At 46.2% G+C, this 20,509-nt stretch overlaps 2 protein-coding genes across 4 annotated transcripts in view; one reads left to right on the forward strand and one right to left on the reverse strand.

The window, feature by feature from the left end:
• Positions 1–3,303: 3,303 nt before the first annotated feature.
• On the reverse strand, positions 3,304–17,227 carry Nup37 (nuclear pore complex protein Nup37). The gene is made up of 7 exons (XM_089560229.1): positions 16,972–17,227; positions 15,611–15,735; positions 13,761–13,833; positions 12,228–12,413; positions 7,943–8,133; positions 5,113–5,248; positions 3,304–3,488 (listed from the first exon to the last, which is right to left on the reverse strand). Exons 1-7 carry the CDS (start codon positions 17,140–17,142, stop codon positions 3,372–3,374), a joined length of 999 nt encoding a protein of 332 aa, XP_089416355.1. The 5' UTR covers positions 17,143–17,227; the 3' UTR covers positions 3,304–3,371.
• A 209-nt stretch (positions 17,228–17,436) lies between these two features.
• Positions 17,437–20,509, forward strand: part of Ubr1 (Ubr1 ubiquitin ligase) — a 61,596-nt gene continuing 58,523 nt past the window's right edge. For 2 of the 3 annotated variants that reach the window (XM_089560232.1, XM_089560234.1), the window contains exon 1: positions 17,437–17,562. The gene's annotated coding sequence lies outside the window, so the exon portion shown is untranslated. Of the gene's footprint in view, positions 17,563–18,266; positions 18,411–20,509 lie in introns of those variants that run through there. The other variant, XM_089560233.1, reaches the window with a different exon arrangement.

The raw sequence follows: 20,509 nt of genomic DNA on the forward strand, positions 1-20,509 counted from the left end.
CGCGTTATTTTTTCATGTGGGCTGGCCACATTTGGAGGCTGCAAGGCTTGGACCTCCTGCACAGTTCTGTTGGTGTACCTTCTCACGTATCAGGTTATGGGAATAGAGTGTCCGGCCACCCATTTCGAACAATCACAGTGCGAATCACAATCACAGTTTTTGTTTTATTCATATTGTGATTAATGCCCACAGCCACAGCACGCTTCTCGTCGCCATCGCACCTCTTCTAACATAAGCTCCGCTGTCTCTTGCTAAACTAAGGTATGCGGGAAAGCCTACTTGTTGACTTTTGCAAGGGGTTCCGGACAAAAAGGTGATAGGGGGGGTGAGTCGAGGTGTCACTGGCAGTGCAAATGATAGTGCAAAAATCCCACCTATTGCATAGTGCATGCACCTAAAAAAGCATGCACATGTAGATTCAGTTTCTGAGCTTAACTGCTAATAACACATGGTGACATCAGCTGGCTTGTCATATATATATATTATATATATTGATAGCGTGAATATGGTCTATTGTTGAGTATCCTTTACGAAAGCCTGCCTGATCATCTGGCATGGGTACCCCGCCGCGGTGGCGCAGTGGTTACGGCGCTCGGCTGCTGGCCCGAAAGACGCCGGTGCGATCCCATACAAGGACCTGATCATCCCTTGAGTTTTAAAATTCAGCCCCTCTCTTGGCTTCTTTACATAAAACGTGATTACATGACACTACGCAACGAGATCCTTGGAGGTATACCCTAGTCAAAGAAAAAAACAATTGGAACGAATTGGATTGCCAACTGGTCTCCAACTGGTTTCAATTGTACCAAACTGCCGAGTCCAATTGGTCTTACCAGCTGCATCCAATTGATCTATCCAACTGCACCGAATGTACACCCATGTGAACATTTGCATATTTGACAAACAAGAACTAATTAACGCGGTTCTATATTAAGAGGTATCAGCAGCTTATCCTACTGAATTGTCTTCATCAGCTGCACCAGACCACTGCAGTTGAAATTAAATAACTGCACTCAGTAGGCTAGGCCGTCTACAACACTACTTCTGTGCAATTGCTGCGTAACATGATAAAGTGTAGCTTCATGCATAGTTTAGGTGCACATGTACAGCATGTTTTGGATATTGCAGTAGTCTTTAAGGTGGCAATTCTTGTACAGTACTGTGAGCATCTGGTCAGGCTAGTTTCTTTGAAGTATTCAGAGCACAACCACACTTGTCTATAGAGCGCTCTCAGAGTACAGTCACACTTATCTATAGAGTGCTCGAGAAGCGCCATCCGGAGGCAATAAAGTGATGCTCTAAAGCAGGTATTGACTTTCACTGATAATGCTTGCGCTGGAAAGCAGCTGAATAGACACATGGACCGCACAGATACCAGCGCCTTACTACCAGCAAAGCAGCTGCGAAAACATTTCACTCCATTTGCTCCGCAGCACACTGCCCGAGCACTCTATCTAGACGTGTATAGACTCTATACTTCCTACAGCCAGCTCATAAATTTGGTGCCTTGTTTTCTCGGCAACTCATGCATGTGTAGTGTTAAATAAAGGCTAATGCATGGTGTGAAATGTAACCAAACACCATCATCATAGAAAACTATTTTTTCGGGAGCAGCAGCTATGACACAAGTACAGTTTAGGGCAAACCATGCTCCAGTCCACCAGCCTTTTTGTTGTTTTTGCTCTGATTTAAAGACTTCACATTACTTAAACCTTGTGTCATATGTAAATTGTTCAATAAAGCTCAGAAATATGAATTTTATAAGCGAATGCGTGGTTTCAAGGTGTGCGTGAGTACTTTGATTTGCATGCTTTTAGAGTGTACAATGAAGTCAGTGTATTGCTTGAATAGAATGCGAGCCATTTATGCGGAAATTTAAATCACACGTTCAGTGCCTCAGTTGTGAACAAGAAAGTTAAGCTAATAACAGAGTACATAACAGCTGTTTTTTGTCTGGTTTGCTTTCTTCCACATGGTAAAGGCTTTGAACAGCAATATGCGATTTAAATTTCCGTACAAGTGGCACACATGCTAGCCAAGCTTTATACCAATGCTATTGGTAAATTTTTGCACCAACAGGGGGCTCTAGCTGCGAGCAGGTTTTTGGGAAACGTCTAAATGTCTGCTTCTGGACGTTCTTTGGATGTCCGTGGAGCGATCGGCAGAGCTACAAACGATGATCAATTCGTCGTATGCATGTCTGACATGCGTCGTACCGTTGTGGCCGTTTAGGTGCTGAGCAGTTTTCTCCTTTTGTCTACTACACTGTTCAGACCAAGATGTGCCCTGTGATAAAGAGAAATCTTAGTGGGCTAGAAGTGTATCACTGGTTTCTTTCCTTACCTCATGCCAGGAAATGCATACCACTCATTTCAAGGCCTGCGAACACTATTTTGAGTCGTTTCCCAGGTTTTTGTGGAACATATACTTTGTAAAAAATAAAAATTTTGGCCTTACTATCCATTAGGCATGTAGTATAAAGATTAAAGTATACACAATTGTAAAAACCTGCGATTATCAGCACTACGCATATGAAGCAATGTTTAACAGAGTAGCCTGATCGGTGATACTGTTGCAACTTCAGAGGACAGTATAACTGTTGCAGAGAATGTTTGAATTCAATGTGTTTCTTGTATGGGTGCCTTTATAACAGTACACAGTTTTTTGGATTAGATTCAACAGGAGACGAACAGAAGCGAGCTCTGCTGGCGGAGGTGCAGAAGTGAAGAACCCAGATGTTGATGTTACGTTGCAGACTTCCATTCGCTGCTATCCTCTGCACGCTTCTTTGCGACAGGAGGTGGAGAGACAGCACATTTCAAGTTGGCGATTACATCGCTGCTAGAATGGAATCTCCAAAAAAACTGTTTTCACTAATTATAAGGTGCCCATGTCCAGACCTCACGGCTTTTTGAATTCGACAGTCTGAAGCTTCCCTTTAGCCTCAATATTCAGCTTTGTCATTTAGGGTGGCTACTAATTCATTTTGTTTCACAGGCTCAGTATTTGTAGCACTACAATATTACTCTGAAAGGCTGCATTTCTGGCTGCCCGGGCCATAAGAATGGCCAATACTAGGTGCACATGTCTTTTATTATAAATAAATTTACCACCTATGTGTCCATACCGGACAGACTGCAGAATCCTTGAGAAACAACATGGAGTTTCCCAACCGAACAATGGTCGTCACCACACTAAAGAGACAAGCTGGTACGATGCAACTGTAGTGGTCCCAAGAGGACGCTAGCCTTTACGAGCACGCGAATAAAAATTCAAGACTGCAGAAAAAGGCAAACACGAAAGCCGTGTTGACACAAGCCTTTAATTAAAAACAAGAAAGATATATACACGAGACATGAGGCAAGGTGAGCTCAGCAAGAGGTAACTTTGATGAGGTGGACACAGCTGTCGCCGCCGTAGGCCAGCACAGGATGCTTGTGGTGCCACGAGATGCCACTGCCGACCTCAACCGCCTTGCTCACCAGCACCTGCATGCGAGGATACTGCTCTCAACAAGATGTGGAATTTAGTGGGTGCATTATAGGGTATAAAAATGTCTGTGGCTCAACTCGGCTGAACGAGCTTATACAGAGCGAAAGGCAACTGAACCAGTGGCCTATGCCGACGCGGAGACGTTGGCAGCATCTGCTGCCCTTTTCTGCTTGAGATAGTATTTTCCGGTGTATAGCACCCTTGTATAAGACGCACCCGCCATATATGCAGGCTGTCATTGAAAAAGTTGGCATATAAGACGCACCCCAGTTTACCCAGTTAGGCTATTGAGGCTTAACTAAACACGCTTGCGCGACCATCGCGAAATTCACCGTACCTGTGAGAAATTCTTAAGCAACGTTAAGTGATCGAAAAAGGCAACACTCATTCCATACCCGCCCACATTTTAGCAAAAGAAAGAAAAAAAATGAAAGAACTCTCCTATATGTCTATAACAACATTTTATTTATACTTAAAACCTTCTAAGTCTTCACCTTCGGATGCGCTATCAAAAAGATCGCCCATTTCTGGAGGCAACGCAGCTGAAACATTCTCTTCACACTACGTACATGGAGCAAACAAAGTTGCAAAGGGTGGCTAAAAAAGAACGCCGGCTTGTCTTGCCTTGTCTTGACAATGGCGAGAAGCACAATTGTCGCCATCTTTTCGCATTTCACATTACTTTTGCTTGGGGCCTCCGAAACAGTCGCATGTTTGTGATCCCGGAAGTCGTCATCCCAGCCGTTCCATGATAAAGTTCACCTAAAAAAAAGTTGCGCACGGAGGTCCCCGTATCGAAGTATTAACCGTGTTATAACCGCGTCATTGGTAGTGATATTTTTTCGATGAAAACAGCTTCAACATGAACATGAGTAATTTCTGAACTCGCAAAAAAAAACACAAAAAATTTGCGTATAAGACGCACCCTTGCATAGGATGCACCAGCAAGATTTTTGAAAAAAAAAAGGTGTCTTATACACCGGAAAATACGGTACTCTGGTTGCCTGTGCTGCTGCTTGTCCGGACATACCTGCCGTTCATCAGTTTCACCAACTCGACGAGCCCGTTTTCACGATTTATCTCTAGCCAACGCGGCTTCGTGACGCTCTCTGTCGTAGGGATCGCTAGAAGCAGCCCGGCGCCTCAAATGCTCAGTCGAAGAACTCGCCCTCTGACTGATTCCAGCTCCATGTCTCTGCGGTGTCTAGGTGGCGGGCGCTGGCCTTTATTCAGCAAGAGCGAATCACGTGATTAATCACATGACACAACTGGCGAGAGCGAGCAGTCGGCGAAACAAGCGGTAACAGCTGCAACAAGTCACGTGGTATAACGTCACAGCCACACCTGCGGCAAGCCACTAGTTAGAGGTCAAATACAAGCGTCGTTTGACCTTCAACTTTGCACGAGAGATGTGGAGCTTTTTGCTCCAAAACTCGTTCATAAAGCTTGTGTCGTGAAAAAAAAAAGACAAAAACAGATGACGATGAATGTGAAGCAAAAAAATGCTGTCTCAAAACAGGTACCACAATACATAGAAGCCCCTGCCAACGCAGAGCACAAACAGTCGGTATAGTGGTGATTAGTGAACATGAATGGCTGTGACAAAGCTTCAGTGGTCACCTGAGCTGTCCTGAGGTTGTGCACCTTCACAACGTTGCCGGGGTGACCGCGGGTGGCGCAGACTTCCTCGTGGATGTGTGAGAAGGCGAAGTCGGTGGTGCCACCGGGGTGCACCGGTTTCTGGACCAGGGGCCGGCTGCAATCCAAATTAGATGCTGTACGACAGTGTTGAAACAGAAACGATACACTTGCACGCTGACCCGCTGCGGAGGCGCAGTGGCTTTGGTGCTTGGCTGTTGAGACTAAGGTCATGGGATCGAATCCTGGCTGCATTTTGATCAAAGGCAGGAAGGAAAGGACCCCCGCGTGCTGTGCTATGCCAGTGTGCAATGGAAGAACAGCATGTGGTTGAAGCCAATCTAATTCTCCACCACGATGCCTCTGATACTAACCCATGCGTGGCTTCAAGTCATCAAACCACACAATATACCATACAATATGTGTACACCTGCCATTCAGTCATTGAAAAAAAGACATAACCAGGTTTCCTTAATCCTACAAGTTGTTTGGACCTTAATATCCAGTAACCTCTTGATCTTTTTAAGGGCCTGACAGACACATACATGCCCACTATGACCAACAAACTAAAGTTGTAAATTTTAAATCGCGGGGTTTAATGTCCCGGAGTGTCGCATGAGCTGTGAGGGGCGCCGTAGTAGAGGGCTTCGGAATAATCTAGAAATCTAGACCATCTGGGGTTCCTTAATGTGCGCTGACATCGCACAGCTCGTGGGCATTTTTTAGGGTTGCGCAAATATTTGAACGTTTCAAACATTAATGATAATAACCTGGTACTTGATTCAGGCTTTGAAGCAAAAGGCAATATTCAGAAGACAAATATTTTCGAAGCATTTCAAAGTTCGAGAACTTATGAAAGTAAGCTGATGGATGCAGCATTCGATGGTCTTATGTGTGCTCTCTGACTACCTGCAGGCCTTTGAACGCTCACAAAACTTGGCTTTACTACATAACATGAAGCCGGGGGGAAAGTCCTGCATCCTGTATGCCTACAGAGGTGCCCAACCAACATTGGCCCCCCCCCCCCCCCAACTCCACAATTTGGACCACCCCAACCACCGAAATTTTTACTTTCTTGGATTAGGACCACAACCAATATGCAGGCTAATTTGACTATGGCCACTATGACTTTACTTTCAAATTTGACCCAGGCCACTTCCAAATTTGGCCCGCCCCATCCCGAATTTTGACCTTCTTGGATTTAGACCAAAATTGATATCAAGGCTAATTTTAATGTGCTTAGTACGATGGAGACCTCCAAATTTGATCCGGGCCACTCCCAAAATAGCAAAACCACAGTAGAAGCAAGAATAGCTATTGCTTGACCATTCGGTGTAGCAGAGTTAAAGGTGCACTGAAGAGGAATCTGAACTTGTCTTTTTGCCGCAGGAACTCGATCTACACGTTCCGAGCTTTCTTAGAAACTGCGATTTACCGCCCTGTGTGGCCGATTTCCCCTATTAAATCGAATTAACGTCCGGCTCCCGCCTTTATTTTTGAATTCTGCCTCGTACGGTGGGCGGAGTCGACCAACGCGTAGAGCGGCTTTCACCCAGTCCCGTGGCGGCTTGCCGCTCTGCCATCGGCGGAGTAATACGTAGTAGTCCGTAGTAGCAAATAGTCCGCGCGTATTTTTATTTCTTCGGGCTTATTTTGGGGCTATTTTATCTGCGAATGAAACTATTTATTCATGGAAACCTACAAAACAAAATAAAGCGAAAGCAAAGCCTCCACGGGACTGGGTGAAAGGCACTCCCCGCGTTGGTCGACTCCGCCCACCGTACGAGGCAGAATTAAAAAAAAAAAGGCGGAAGCCGGACGTTAATTCATTTTAATTGGGGAAATCGGCCACACAAGGCAATAAGTCACTGTTTCTAAGAATGCTAGGAACGTGTGGATCAAGTTCCCGCGGCAAAAAGACATGTTGAGAATTCTCTTCAGTGCACCTTTAAGCCCCTGTCAATTTTTAAATTTTTTTATTAGGAAAAAAAAAAGGCTAAGTGGTGCATCAATCAGCCTTCAGTGGCCCTGTTAGATAAACAATTCCGCTATATAGATAACTGGTTACCCTCTTCTCCTGACAGGTAACATTTTGTACACATCCTACTTTGTGCCACGCATTTCACCTCGTCTCCACGCTGCTGTGGCTCTCTGTATATATTCCTTTACCCTTTCATTAAACCTTCAGTAACGAGTTGGAGCACGTGGTGTCTTCCTTCTCTTGTGTCCCATCTAGATTTCACCGTTTTTCACCATCATCAAGATATTCAGAACAGCTAAGAAAGTTAAGGTGGCATTCTTTTGGAGCCACAAAACTGAACTTCTGCTCGAGTCCCTCACGTGACTAGACTGAAAAGTAATGTGTGGCAGTGACAAGCAAAGTACTGCCCACCATTGGTTTATGGGTGTTTAACGTCCCAAAGCGAATCAGGTTATGAGGGGCGCCGTAGTCGAGGGCTCCGGATAATTTTGACTACCCTTAACGTGCACTGACATCTCAGAGTACATGGGCCTCCAGTATTTCGCCTCCATCGAAATGTGACTGCCGTGGCCGGGATCAAACCTGCGTCTTTCGGGTCAGTGGCCGAGCACCACAACCACTGAGCCACTGCGGCGACTTCAAATTGGAACACCTGCCTGTAAATTGAAATTTGACCTTGAGAGTTACTGTTGCTTACTTTTTGAGCCACCCTCGTATGGTCACCAGTTTTGTGCCTTCTTTTCTCATACTTCGTACGTTTGATTGCAATAATAACACTAATAAGACCTGCACAGACAAAGGTGTAGCAACTCCCCCCCCCTCCCGTCGCACCTGGAGCGTCCGGTCTCCCAGAGGAAGCAGTGGGGACCGGCCACAGCTCCCAGCAGCACGCTGTTGCTCAGAGACCAGTCGGCCGAGAGCAGCAGACCCGCCTGACCAGTCTCCAGGGACATGATCGGGGGCGGTGACGTCGTCATGGCGTTGTAGAGCCGCAGTGTACCCCGCTTCTCCGCCACCAGGAGCTGCATAGGGGGCGGCATCTGTCAGCCTCTCTATTCCTCTTTCAGTTTAGCATGTTTTAAATGACAATGATCACAACAACAGTGGCAAGGATATGTTGGAACTAACAGCTAACAGAAGAGTGAGAATGCATGCAGGTGTGGACTCTGCACTAACAGAAGAGTGAGAATGCATGCAGGTGTGGACTCTGCACTATCTCGGCACATACGCATCACAGACGGCTTCGAGCCCTTTGCACACTGACGACACCTGGTGGTCACAAAGATAACTTCCCCAGCCTGCTCGTCACATATCTTATGGAGTTAATTTTCCGGTTGTGAGTCATGGAATCGAAACATTAAAGCATGTGTGGAAACATTTTAAGGAGGCGATGAGTCCCGTAGAGAAACAACAACCGCCGCAAGCTTGCCTTCAACACCAGCAGAAACCATGTTCGCATGCACTCACGGAGGTGCGTCTCTTGTTATATTGTTGTTGGCTTGCAACAAGACAGCTGATGTCTGCCAGCAGGAAATGAGCAGGTAATTCATCTCCTAGCAATCATGAGAAGGTGAAGTTTTCCTTTCATGTGGCTGCATCCAGAATGACTGCTTTGACATCATCGCCGTTTAATTGCAGGATTACTTCCGACCCCGAGTCGATTGCTAGGACATTCATGCATCCTCTGATGCTAGTGTTCCTCACACCACAGTTTAGAGCAACAGTACTATCATTCATGCACGGTAACAGCAGCTACCAACGAAGGGCATTAATGGCGTCTAATGGCCTCTAGAGCCTAAAGGGGCAGTGGGCAAAAATAGCAGAGTGCAAATAAACTGGCAAAGGCTAAATAATACGGAGGAGGTGACCAGCAAACGAAGTTCACGACAATCACGCCCCTTGTCACCACTCATTTCCTGCACAACAGTAGAACTGGGTTTAATTCAGTGTACAGTCGACACATACTAACAACAGCACAATATCTTCTGGGTTTAGTGTGGTAGCCCAAGTGAGCTACAAGTCCTCCCAGATATCTATGGGAAGGAAGCAGTGGACACTAGATTCGAATTCAGTGTAGAAAAAAAATCTGGCATTATGGTATTTAACGATAGTGGGGCTGGAACAGTAACAATATAACGACGTGAAATACCCTGCACAGAGGAGTAAAATATCTGGGCATGTGGACTGATACAGAAAGAATATTTAAAGGCCCATGAAGAGTACAAAAAGAGGAATGCGACCATAATGCAGCATAGAGCACTACGGGGGATACCACAGAAGTTATACGAGGACTGGAAGGGTGCAATGGTTCCGGGGCAGACTTCTGCGAATGCAGTACTGCATTTGAAATGCGATATGGTACAAGGACTAGAGATGAACCAAAAGATGGTGGGCAGATTAGCTTGAGGGGCCCATGAAAAGATAACAAGCGAAGCTGTACAGGGGGTTATGTGTTGGTCATTTTTTGAGGCGCAGGAAGCGCAGAGTAAAATATCGTTTGAGGATTGACTACGAAAAATGGATGAGAAGAGATGGGCAGCCAATGTTCTCAGGTATTACAGTAAAAACGTGGACACGCAACGCAGGAAAAGGACTAGAAAGCTGATGACAGGCGACGCAGACGACAACAACGGGAAAAGGAAGTTGGCACAAACATCATAAAGAAAGTCCGCAAGACCGAGACTGCTAACAGGAGACAAAAAATGGGAACAAAAGAATCAGTGCGCGAATCCATAGCTGAAAAGAGTGAAATCCGGAAGGAAATGCTATATGATAACTCTAGAGGTAGTACCCTTTTATTTGAGGCTAGATCAGCTTGTGTTGGAACCAGGCAATAGACAAGGAAGTACAGACAGAGAGACAATATTTGTGTAGCATGTGGGCTTAGTGTAGAAAACATTGAACATGTTATGGTAAACTGTAAAGCTATACAACCATATATCACAGAGGATATAATGAGCCTATCGGTAGCATTGTGTTTCAGGAATAGCGAAAGCAAAATTAGCACACCAGCAGTAGAGATGACTACTGCTGCATACAACGGCACCATGCAATGTGGCTCAATCACACTCACATCCACTCACTCACACCATGACCAACCGCAATCACAACCACTCACTCACACTGACACTCATGACCACATTCAATCACAACCACTCACTCACACTCACAACCACTCACACTCTCAACCATTCACTCATGCTCATATTCACTCACTCACTCACTCACTCACTGTCTCCTTGCTTGATGACAGCGGAGGGGACGAGAGATTTACTGCTGCAACCGACTGGGCTCGTGGTACCCCTGGCTTAGCCTGGATCGCACAGATGTGGTGGTAAGCCACCCGGGGCTTTGCCGGGCCCTTTGGCAAATTTTAACAGTTTCAATTGCTCGAATGAAGCGGTCACTTATCATGCATCTTCCACGTCATGAACCAATGTTATGCATGTGTGCTCCCACGCTAGCTGCTAAGATGATGAGTGCCTGTTTAGCATTAGCGTACATGCTTAGAGACATTTTTGGATGGTGTCCATAGATGTGTGCTGCGTTCTCCATTAGGGGGAACCAAGGTTCAACAACACAGAGCCCCTCTTACCTAGGCCCCTAGGGTCAAAACGGAGTGCAAAGATGAAAAAATGATGGAATTTATAAATGTACAAAATATTATGGAGCAGTACTTTTTACTTTTATGTGTAACATCCGCAGAGGAAGGCAGTCCCTGCACCGCTGAGGCATCAGTGTAACAACGTGCTCCCCAAGGAATTTCTACTTTCTCTAAACCACAGAAAATATGACACGTCTGCCCTTTGTTAACTGCAAGAAAAGAACCTGAAAAGATTGCCTCTACGTGATCCGGCAATAAAAAGTTCTTGGAACGTGCCATCTTGGGTCCTCGATCGCCATTATCGTCAAAAACAATGACTGAACCGGTCTGACAGAGCAAAGGTATGGAGCAGACTGGGCGCCCCCTTGGATGATTAGAAGGAAGGGATTCAGCCGAGCTTCTGTTTCCGGAAGATCGGCTCGAGCCGAGCTTCTGCAGTTCAAGAGTCGGGCCAAGTAGGTCAGGTTCTTCCGGTGGGTCCGGCCCAATAAAAAAAGTTACGGCCTGAGCAGAGCTCTACAATGCACACACCCGGACGCAGATAATAAGCGCCCATTCTGCAGTACTTGAGATCCCACTTTATGCTAGTTATTGCCACGAAGCGGACAGTCACTGTTTCAGCAGTAAGCACTGGAACTCTGCGTACATGAGATCGAGCCGTGTAGGAGCTGTGCCAAGAGACATCCACCTTTTTTAGCAGTGGCAAAGTGAAATTCGATCAAATGATCTGACACAACTCGTAGCGGCTCATTGCACCCGCGAAGGGCCTGCATGCATACTGCCAATGAACCAGTTATAAAGCGAACAGCGACGAAAGATTGCCATTTCCGTGCCAGTGGAATTTGCCTCGAGTGCCCTCAGCAGTGAATATTTTGCTGCTCTCAGCTGTCAACGACATAAAAATAGCTAAGCGGATACAGTCGTTGCGAAACACATGCGACAAACTTCGCTGCTGTGTTCACCTGGTACTCACATCCGCTCACGTCGACTCACCACTCATCTGTGTTCACACTCACATCCATTCACTGACGCTCCTACTCATGATCACTCACACTCACATCCACTCACTCGCACTCACACTCATAATCACCCACACTCACAATTTGTAAGTTCGGCGATATGATGTGTGTGTAAGATGTGTGTAAGTAAGGCAATATAAGTGCACTCATGAGTGAGTGTGCCAATCTATGTACTGCTGGCATAAAAGCAGAATGGAGAAATTACATGAACTGTCGCAGAAACCAAAGTAACAAGGCTTAAAACAGGAAAAATAGCCTTGAATGAATGGGGAAATAAGAAGAACTCAGAGTAGGATTCAAAGTAAGAAAAAAAAAAGAGAAAAGTACAAAATAAAGAAAACAGGCTAGGCGGCACTCATCACTACACCGGTTCAAACAGGACACCAATAGAATGTATCCGCTATACATCTAGGCAATTTCTTCAATACATCTAGGCCTCAATTTCTTGCACAAACTTTTTAACCCTTCTGGCCAGGTTTCTTTCAGCTCTGACCTTTCCGCGCTCATCGGGGTGCCAGATGACGGCGGTGCCGGGCGAGCGGAGGGCGATGCATGCCTGCTGCTGTCCGTCCAGACGCCAGATGCGGCAGCTGTTGTCGTCACTGACACTGGCCAGGATCTCGCCCGACTGGGGCTCAAAGGCCACCGCATTCACAGGACCCTTGTGGCCCAACAGCGACTACGACCGGGAAAGAAGAAAAATGCAGTGAGACAGGCTGACCAGGCCACCTCTAAAATTTGGCCCACTTCCCAAATGTTACCTTGGCTGACTTGCACCAAAATCGAAGTAAAACCATAATTAATCGTGCCCGACACAATGGCGACCTTCAAATTTGGCCCGGGCCATTGCAAAAATTTGACCTTGGCAATTCGGGAATGCGTTCGCATTATAATAGGTTTAACCAAGTTAAAACCCTGACAATGTTTTCCCTTTTTTAGCTCCAAAATCTCTTTCTAATGAGAGCAGCCCCTTTAAAATGTGGTAGTACATCTATAAAAGAGAAAATTCAGTTTGTCCTAGTGACCCTTTAACCTGGAGCCATCCACTATATTATGTCTTATAGCTTGGCTTTGGCATGTGAAAAATCAATATTAACCATTACTACAGAAACCACCTGCTATCACCAGTGCCCAGTGCTAATAAACCATGTGTCACATTGTGTTAACGTAAGTTGGGCTAGTTGGTACGTATTCATGGTTAATGAGGTCGTCTTCTCTTCGTCTTTTTTGGGCTCGTTAACCATGTGATACAATGGGAATTTTCCTTAACCATGCATATCAGCAATCATGTCAAACTGTCTCAATGTGCAAACTCAAGTAACGACTTGACACGCATGGAATGCACAGTTGTTCCAGAAGAAAAAAAAAAAAATTTAATTTTACTAAGCCTGATCAGAGACCCTCACTTCAGGGCCTGTGTACCACTGTTTCTAGTCTTGGCACAGTTGACGTCCTTTTTTGTGTGTTTAACTAAACTGGCTGGTCTACTAAAGTTGTCACAGCCAGCCGAAGGTATGAAGGCGGAGAGGGAGAGACACTGTCATTCTAATTTTAGCAGTTGGGGCAACCGCATAAAACATGCGTGAATTCACACACTGAGTGTGTATGGCTCCACAGGCAACCATGCACTGTGTAGAGCCTGAGGGACGTGTGTAAGGCTCTCACAAAAGGTTCTTTTTTTTTTATGCGAAGCATACTACTTTAGCTACCACTTCAGCCCTTCACCGTGGTTATGCGCCTCCAAATCACGTGACACGATGATGCCGCACCACGTGACACGATGACGTCACGACAGTGGAGAAACGGGGGCCCTCGCGCCGTCGCTGTGGTTGTGCGCCTCCAAATTACGCGACACGATGATGCTTCGCATTCTCCAGGCTTAACCAAGCTAAGCCTCAGCCATTTTTTCTTGTTCAGGCGGTATGCATGTCGCATATGAAAATAAAGATGCTGTCTTTCATGACCTCAGTCTGCAGCATGACCATGTCAGTCTGAAACTACACCCGGGCTCAGCTGCCTGACCCACCTTCATCTCGTCCTCTGTCTTCAGGTTTGAGTAGAACAGCCGCACCTCATTGTCCAAGCTTGCTGTTGCAAACCTGAAACGACAAAGATACCAGTGATGAAAATAATAATTGCAAAAATGTCCCCTGGTTCCCAACAGTACAAGCTAGCACCCTGTCTGCCTTGACACTTCGCATCCCATTGTAATGCCTTTTCAATGAGATGCACTGTTTGGCTGCCTACGTTTGCAATAATTTTTCACTCCATCCGAAACTTGTGATTTTACAACTTTGGCCTTGCTTTTGTTTTAGCGAAGCCAAATGATTTGTAGAAGCTGCTAATGGTTTGGTTTGGTTTATGTGGGTTTACAGTCCCAAAGCAGCTCAGGCTATGAGGGACGCCATAGTGAAGGGCTCCGGAAATTTCGACCACGTGGGGTTCTTTAACGCGCACTGACATCGCACAGCACACGGGACTCTAGAATTTCGCCTCCATCGAAATCTGACCGCCGTGGCCGGGATCGAACCCGCATCTTTCGGGTCAGCAGCTGAGCGCCATAACCACTGAGCCACCGCGGCGGACAGCAGATGCTAATGAGAAAAATCATTAAATTTATTGTGAAGGAGATAATGGTTGGTAAATACACTTGCAAATGGGTACTATGGTATGCAGAGAGACACTTCACAAATGCAAAGAAATCAGAACAGGCATGCATAACAACTGTCAATACTAAAAAGTTAGAGACCCAGCAATTAAGATAGACAGATCTAAAAGAAAAAAAAAAACGTAAAGGGAACACATAAGCTCCACCTTTAGGGTATGACGCGATAGCTCACGGGTTAATGTTCATATATGCAGAATTGGGCATTCTCTAACATTCATAGATCCCTGGGAGTCTTCATACCACTCCTGGTGCAGTGTTTAAGTGATGCGCCACTGCTGTGCGATGACAGGTGCTGCCACCGGTGGGGCTTGTGCGAACCAGGTTGCTCTTCCCGAGCAACCTCTCGTGATCAATCTTTAATTTAACTGCCACCTGCCACGATGTGCAGTTTGCTCACGATCCGTTGGGCAGGTTGTGATAACGCCACAAGGTCACATGACCTAGCTGGCTCACCTGCCTTCTAGGGTGCTTATCTGGGGATTTTTTGTTCGTGGTCAAGCCGCTGAATACTCCGGATTTTATGCGACATGAGCTCCCTAACGCTGTTGCGTTAAAAATATAGCAGACTCAGAACTGTATATTTCATGAATAAATTTAGTTGTAAGTCAGCGCTGTGTGTGTCTTTTCTATCTGTGTCCTTGTCTTTTGCGCTGCTTTAAGGAATCAGAACTAAAGTCATTCACAACAGTAAACACATGGATTTAGCCTAAAAGCTGCCTCATTAACTGAAGACACACATGGGCAAAAGCAGTCAAGCTTAGACCAAGAAAAAAAAATTTACTACCTTCTGCTTCATCAGTAATTTTTCTGACGAAGGAAAAGGAAAAGATATGGGACATCAGCCTGCTTTTTTGATAACATAAGAGCTATTCATTGCCTCAGGTATAGCCTAATTATTATGCTATAACATCACAAAGAGGGCTTCTGCTGTGTCCTGTCATGCAACCTTAATTTCTAACATTGAATGACTTCACCCACAATGACAAGTTGGGCAGACTCCTTATTATGGAGTTGTAGAATGAACAATGAGATTTGAAGGCTGTTGAAAGGAACTAAGGAGCAGGTCTGCGCAAATGAAAAATCCTCTTACTCTTTGAATGTTTATACAGACAATGGCTGATGATGTTTACACGTAAAATAACTACTAGATACACCCTCTGTGCCGCGATTATCACAACTGAAGGAGTAATATAGAACCCAACCCTCACCTAATCCAGACAGGCTGCAGAACAAGGGACATGTTGGGACTCCAAGCGATGCACTGGATGGGGGCATCGTGTTTAAATTTGCGTACGATGCTTGCCTCGATTGTCTTCAGCTCGGGATCTTCATCCTGCGAGATGAAATGGATGCATCAAGTAAGATGTAGTTCTTGACAGACCGCTGTGCTAGTAGGAAAGGAGCACCTCTGAGCCAAGGATTACAACTTCTGAAAAATGCGCAGCTTCCGTAAGTGCTGCCTAGTTAAATATACCTGGCTGCAATAGGAGTGAAAAGACTGCTGGAGGAATGTAGAGGCATAGCTGTTTATTCACACAAGCGACGAAACTGCTTTAAAATCTGGCCGTATCGAGAGCTGGAGTACATGTGGTTCCTTATGAGTGTGAAACAAGGTTCGTTTGTTTATTGCATGTTTACGGTACAAGAATAATAAAAAAAAAAACACTGGAATACAGAAGGAGGTCCCAAAGTCTGAGACTGTGGACAGGACCACAATTGTAAAACAGTCCTTTATTTTTGCTTCGTTGGGAAAATCGTGGGCAAGTTATCAGGATCTATGGGCAGCCAGCTGCGATACAGCAAAGCTGTATCGCAGCATGGACAGTGTTCAGGGCATTCGTACCGCGCCATGCGAGAGCGGCGCAGCACCACTGATTTTCTATCCAGGGACCTTTAAGAGCAAAATTCACCAAAAAGGAATTTTTTGTGCGGAGTTTCAGGAAACTTTAGGAACCGAAATTTTCTCAATTTTTCGAGTTTACGGAGTTTTCAAGCTGCTGCCGGGAAAAATGAGCTGAAATTCTGGTTGAAAGAAGCCAACAGCCACAGAAACCAAGAGGCACAGAGGATTTTTTTTTAAATTCATTTATTTATTTCGTGGTGTTGATCACTTTGGAATATTACTGAAGATGTTATCGCTTAAAACTAATTGATTAGAAAAGCAGAAGAAAAAACAACCACATGCCGCCGGTGGGATCCGAACCCACGACCTCCGAGGGAATTTTCGGTTACTGCATGGAACATCGCTGTGGAGCATTCGATTCGTCCACATTTTTAAAAGCTGTTCATCCATTCAGTTTTCGTTTTTTTATTCCCGTGCCCCCCCACTCTTCTTATGTTGTTTCCTACTGAACTAATGACAGCGCGGCATAATCGAAATCAAACAGCAGCTTGACGCCTAGTAAACGCACCACCCGTCGCACGCAAAAATGGAAATTCTCCCGACAGCCAGCAGAATAGATGCTGCGTCATGTGGCATAATTTCTGTTCATCGGCGATCTTTTCATCGCCTTCGTTGCAATGGTACGAACGAAACCGTCGATGAGGGCGTGACAATAAACGAACTGACCGGTAACTTGACGTTGAAGACTGTTACGAATGATGTCGTGCCGACCGCTAGCAGGGACGAGTTCCACTTGCACGGGCAGAAGGCGACGGCCCTGACGTCGCCTTGCACAGACAAGATCCTGTCCGGGTCCAAATCCACGACGCTCTCTACGGGCTCAGCTGTGATCTTCATATCTGAAAGCGAGCGCGAGCTACACGAGTAATCACGAGCAAGCGGCAAATTTAAGAATGATGGAGGCCGCCATGTAATGATGATGTCTCGCACACTGCGGATTCCTCAACATTTGCAAGAATCACTGATCTCCAATGTTCGAAATCATACCATAACAAGACGCCTAAAAATTCATTACAATAACATGTCAGTTGTTTTTAAGGAAGGTTATTGAGACATAAGACTGAATATAAGCAGTCGTGAAAGCGCTCTAACCGCAATTTTTTAGCGCACTCGAAGGATTGACGGCGACGCATTGACTTCGATATCAGTTTTTGTTTACTGCCATCTGGAGACAGTTTCCTGTGGCTCGTTTTCGTCTGTTTCGCGAGCTGAACTCGAAACCGTCAGATATTTGCGCCTTTTCGAGCCTGGCTAAGGGTGAGTCGCTCTTTGTAGCTGAGCTGCACGCCCGTGTCATCTCGACCAACGTCTCGCTCATCGTTTTTGTCCAACATTTAGTGCCTCACGATTGAATGAGAAATCCGATGTCGCCTCCGTGTTCCCAGCCGTTAGGCCTAATTCTCAGCTATTTCTGGGGGGGAGCTCCCACCATTGTTTTTTTTTTTCTTTTTCGACGATCGGAGCGATGCTGCTTTGCCTATTGCTACGGTACCCGCTGCCAACTAACCGACTGCGTCGCATCGTTTAAACGCATTAATTTTTTCTGGGCGGAAGAGACGCTTTCAGTGTCTGGATCACGACCCGCATACGTGGTCAAGCATGTCAGTGGGCTGGCGGTAGTTCGACGGCCCGTGAAATACGACGGGCGCATCAGCTGTTTCTGCGGCATTCGGGTTGGTTGGTTGGTTGGTCGGGGAGCTAGCGGCTGGCTTCACGTAGAACGTTGCAAAGCTCTCTCGAATTTCAGAGCGTCGTGTTGCTGCCTTCTTTAGTAGACTCGTCACCAGGACGCGTGGACTCGAGAGGGATGCTAGTGCGGAACGCGTTTTATTGTTGAATACTTTCCTTTCTCATGGGTGCGAACAATAGCGCGTCTCGACGACGTTCGCATGTCGCGCAGAGCGCCGAATCACGCTGCGTTTGCGCAATCGGTACCAAGGGTGCGTGTGCGTGCTATAAATACGGTAGCGGCGGTTTCGTGGAGACGCGCGGAGCGGCGGTCATCGCCGCGGAGTTTAACACTGTCGTGATCGTGATCCGAGCTCGCTCTCGCTCTCACCGGACGGGCCTGGGGAGCGTTTCCCCGTCCTTGATCTGTCGCCGCCGTGAGTCGCGGCTAAGTTGTTAAACTTTGTTTACGGTTGGCGATCGGGGGCAGGCCGCTCGCGTGCACCGATATGCGGTCGCAGTGTTCTCGTGTTTTTTGTTTTTTCAATCTTATCTCACCAGCCGGGGCGCGTGGCAGTGTGTTGTCGGAACGAGAACAAGTGACGATGTGTTGCGTGTGAGCGGCGTTGTGGTCGCTGGAAGCGGCTTCTTCTGGTTGTGTGAAGAAATCGGGACTTGAGAACGAATACCGAAAAAAAAAAAAAACAACAGCTTACTTTGTGGAGCTAGGCTGGGCTTCCTGTATGATTTGCTGGCTCTGTGTATATTCCTTCCTTTCTGGTATCCCCACCTGAAACTGCCAACATTGCTGCTCAGAGGCACTTAATGCACAATTACACGCGCAGCTTAGTAAGGAGCACAGCACAGCTATTCGAAGCAAAGCAAGTCTTGCATGCATTGGTTCAATACAGATTCGGTATTGAGGTGGTACCTGCTGCGGTTTCTCAGTGGCGCTTTCGTCAAAATGGTTTCCTGGGCTTGTTTGGCTTTTGTGGTGAACGAATACAGCACTGACAAACACGTACGTGGTAAAGGAACAGTGGTGTCTGTTCCTCGTTCACGTTCGTGTTTGTGCTGTATTCGTTTGTCAGTGGCTCTGGAGTTAGGCTGCTGGTACCAAGGTCATGGGTTCGATCCTGGTCATGACCGATGAAAGTGAAGTGCAAAAACACCCATGTGCTATGTGATGTCAGTGCAAGTTGACGAACCCCAGATGGTATACATTAATCAGGAGTTGCCCACATGTTGCTTTGGGGTGTTGACCACGCAGTTTACTTTTTTCTTGCGGTATTAAGGGGGTTTGGTGCATGTTGAATGTGAAAGCTTGATCAGTGAAGAGAGCGGGTTGCTGCTTGTCCCTTAACAGGGTTGTTTTTCGCTGTCGCTGCGGCACGCGCTATAGCGGCCAGCTGTTTCTTCCGAGGTCTGTGCAAATAATTCCTTCTCCTGCAGCCTCTGGTCCGGTGCAGCTGCTGGTTTGGTTCCCGGGGTTAGTCACATAGCAGTTGTCCAGCTCCCTCCTTGCTTTATGCATGATCGGATGCAGCTGAGAGGAAGCTTTGCTTTATGGAAAAGGTTATTTCCGAGCCTATGTGGGCCCCTCTTTTTTGGTTTGTGGCTTAATATTTTGAAGCATGGGGACAGCCAGAATATATATATATTTTTTTTTTGCTGGTTAAGTATATACGTATCATTGAATTTTTGAGCTGTATTTTGGGCACACATTGTAAGCATATCTGCTTGCTTTATCTTAATTCTGTGGTTTTATATCAACTTGTTTGTTTTTTTCCCTGTGTATACTGTTGCTTTTCTTTTGTTTGAATTCTTGTTCCAGCTCTGTCAGCTCTCTATGAGTTGGCTCATCCATCTCTGCCGTTGGCTCGGGCACAACCTGCTCTTGCTTTGTTTGAGTTCCCGTTTCACCCCGTGCAGGAAATGTTTGTTATGTGAATTGTAAATGCACAGTGACGTGAGCCCTGGGAATTGTTTGCGAGGAAGTGAAGCAACGTCCAGTTGGGCTGTTTCCTGGCGAGGTTTGAAAGTGGAACGATCTTTGCGCAGTCTTCTTCATTTATGGATTTAGGGGCGGCCTTTTCAGGGCGAAGCGGTGTTGACGTCGTCTTGTGTTGGAAGCGGAAACACCTGCATTCACCTCCTGGCGAAAAAAAGATAGTTGCTCAGGTTGTCTGGGGAGGGGGTGCTTGCAAGAACGTGGGCTGCGGATATTTGTGTGTGTGTGTGTTATACCCGTGCCACACGGACAGATTTAATGCCATTAAGGGCTTACTGCCTTAAGTTTTAATGGCATTCGTGTGGTGCCACACTCATAAATTTAATGGCATTAGCTTTACTGCCATTCGCGACCTACTGAGTTCGCCACAACTCATTCGCCCATGCAATGCATACTCTCGTTCCCATTCCACACGCAGAAAAGCATGCAGCTTTGTTAGTAACAACTTCCTAATCAGTAGGAAATGGTTAATTCTTAACTTTCCGTCAGATGAGGCATCTATACCGTATTTTCGATGCGAAGAGC

Source organism: Amblyomma mixtum, chromosome 9 (assembly GCF_055824585.1).
Source record: "Amblyomma mixtum isolate Tamu chromosome 9, ASM5582458v1, whole genome shotgun sequence".
Classification (NCBI taxonomy): domain Eukaryota; kingdom Metazoa; phylum Arthropoda; class Arachnida; order Ixodida; family Ixodidae; genus Amblyomma; species Amblyomma mixtum.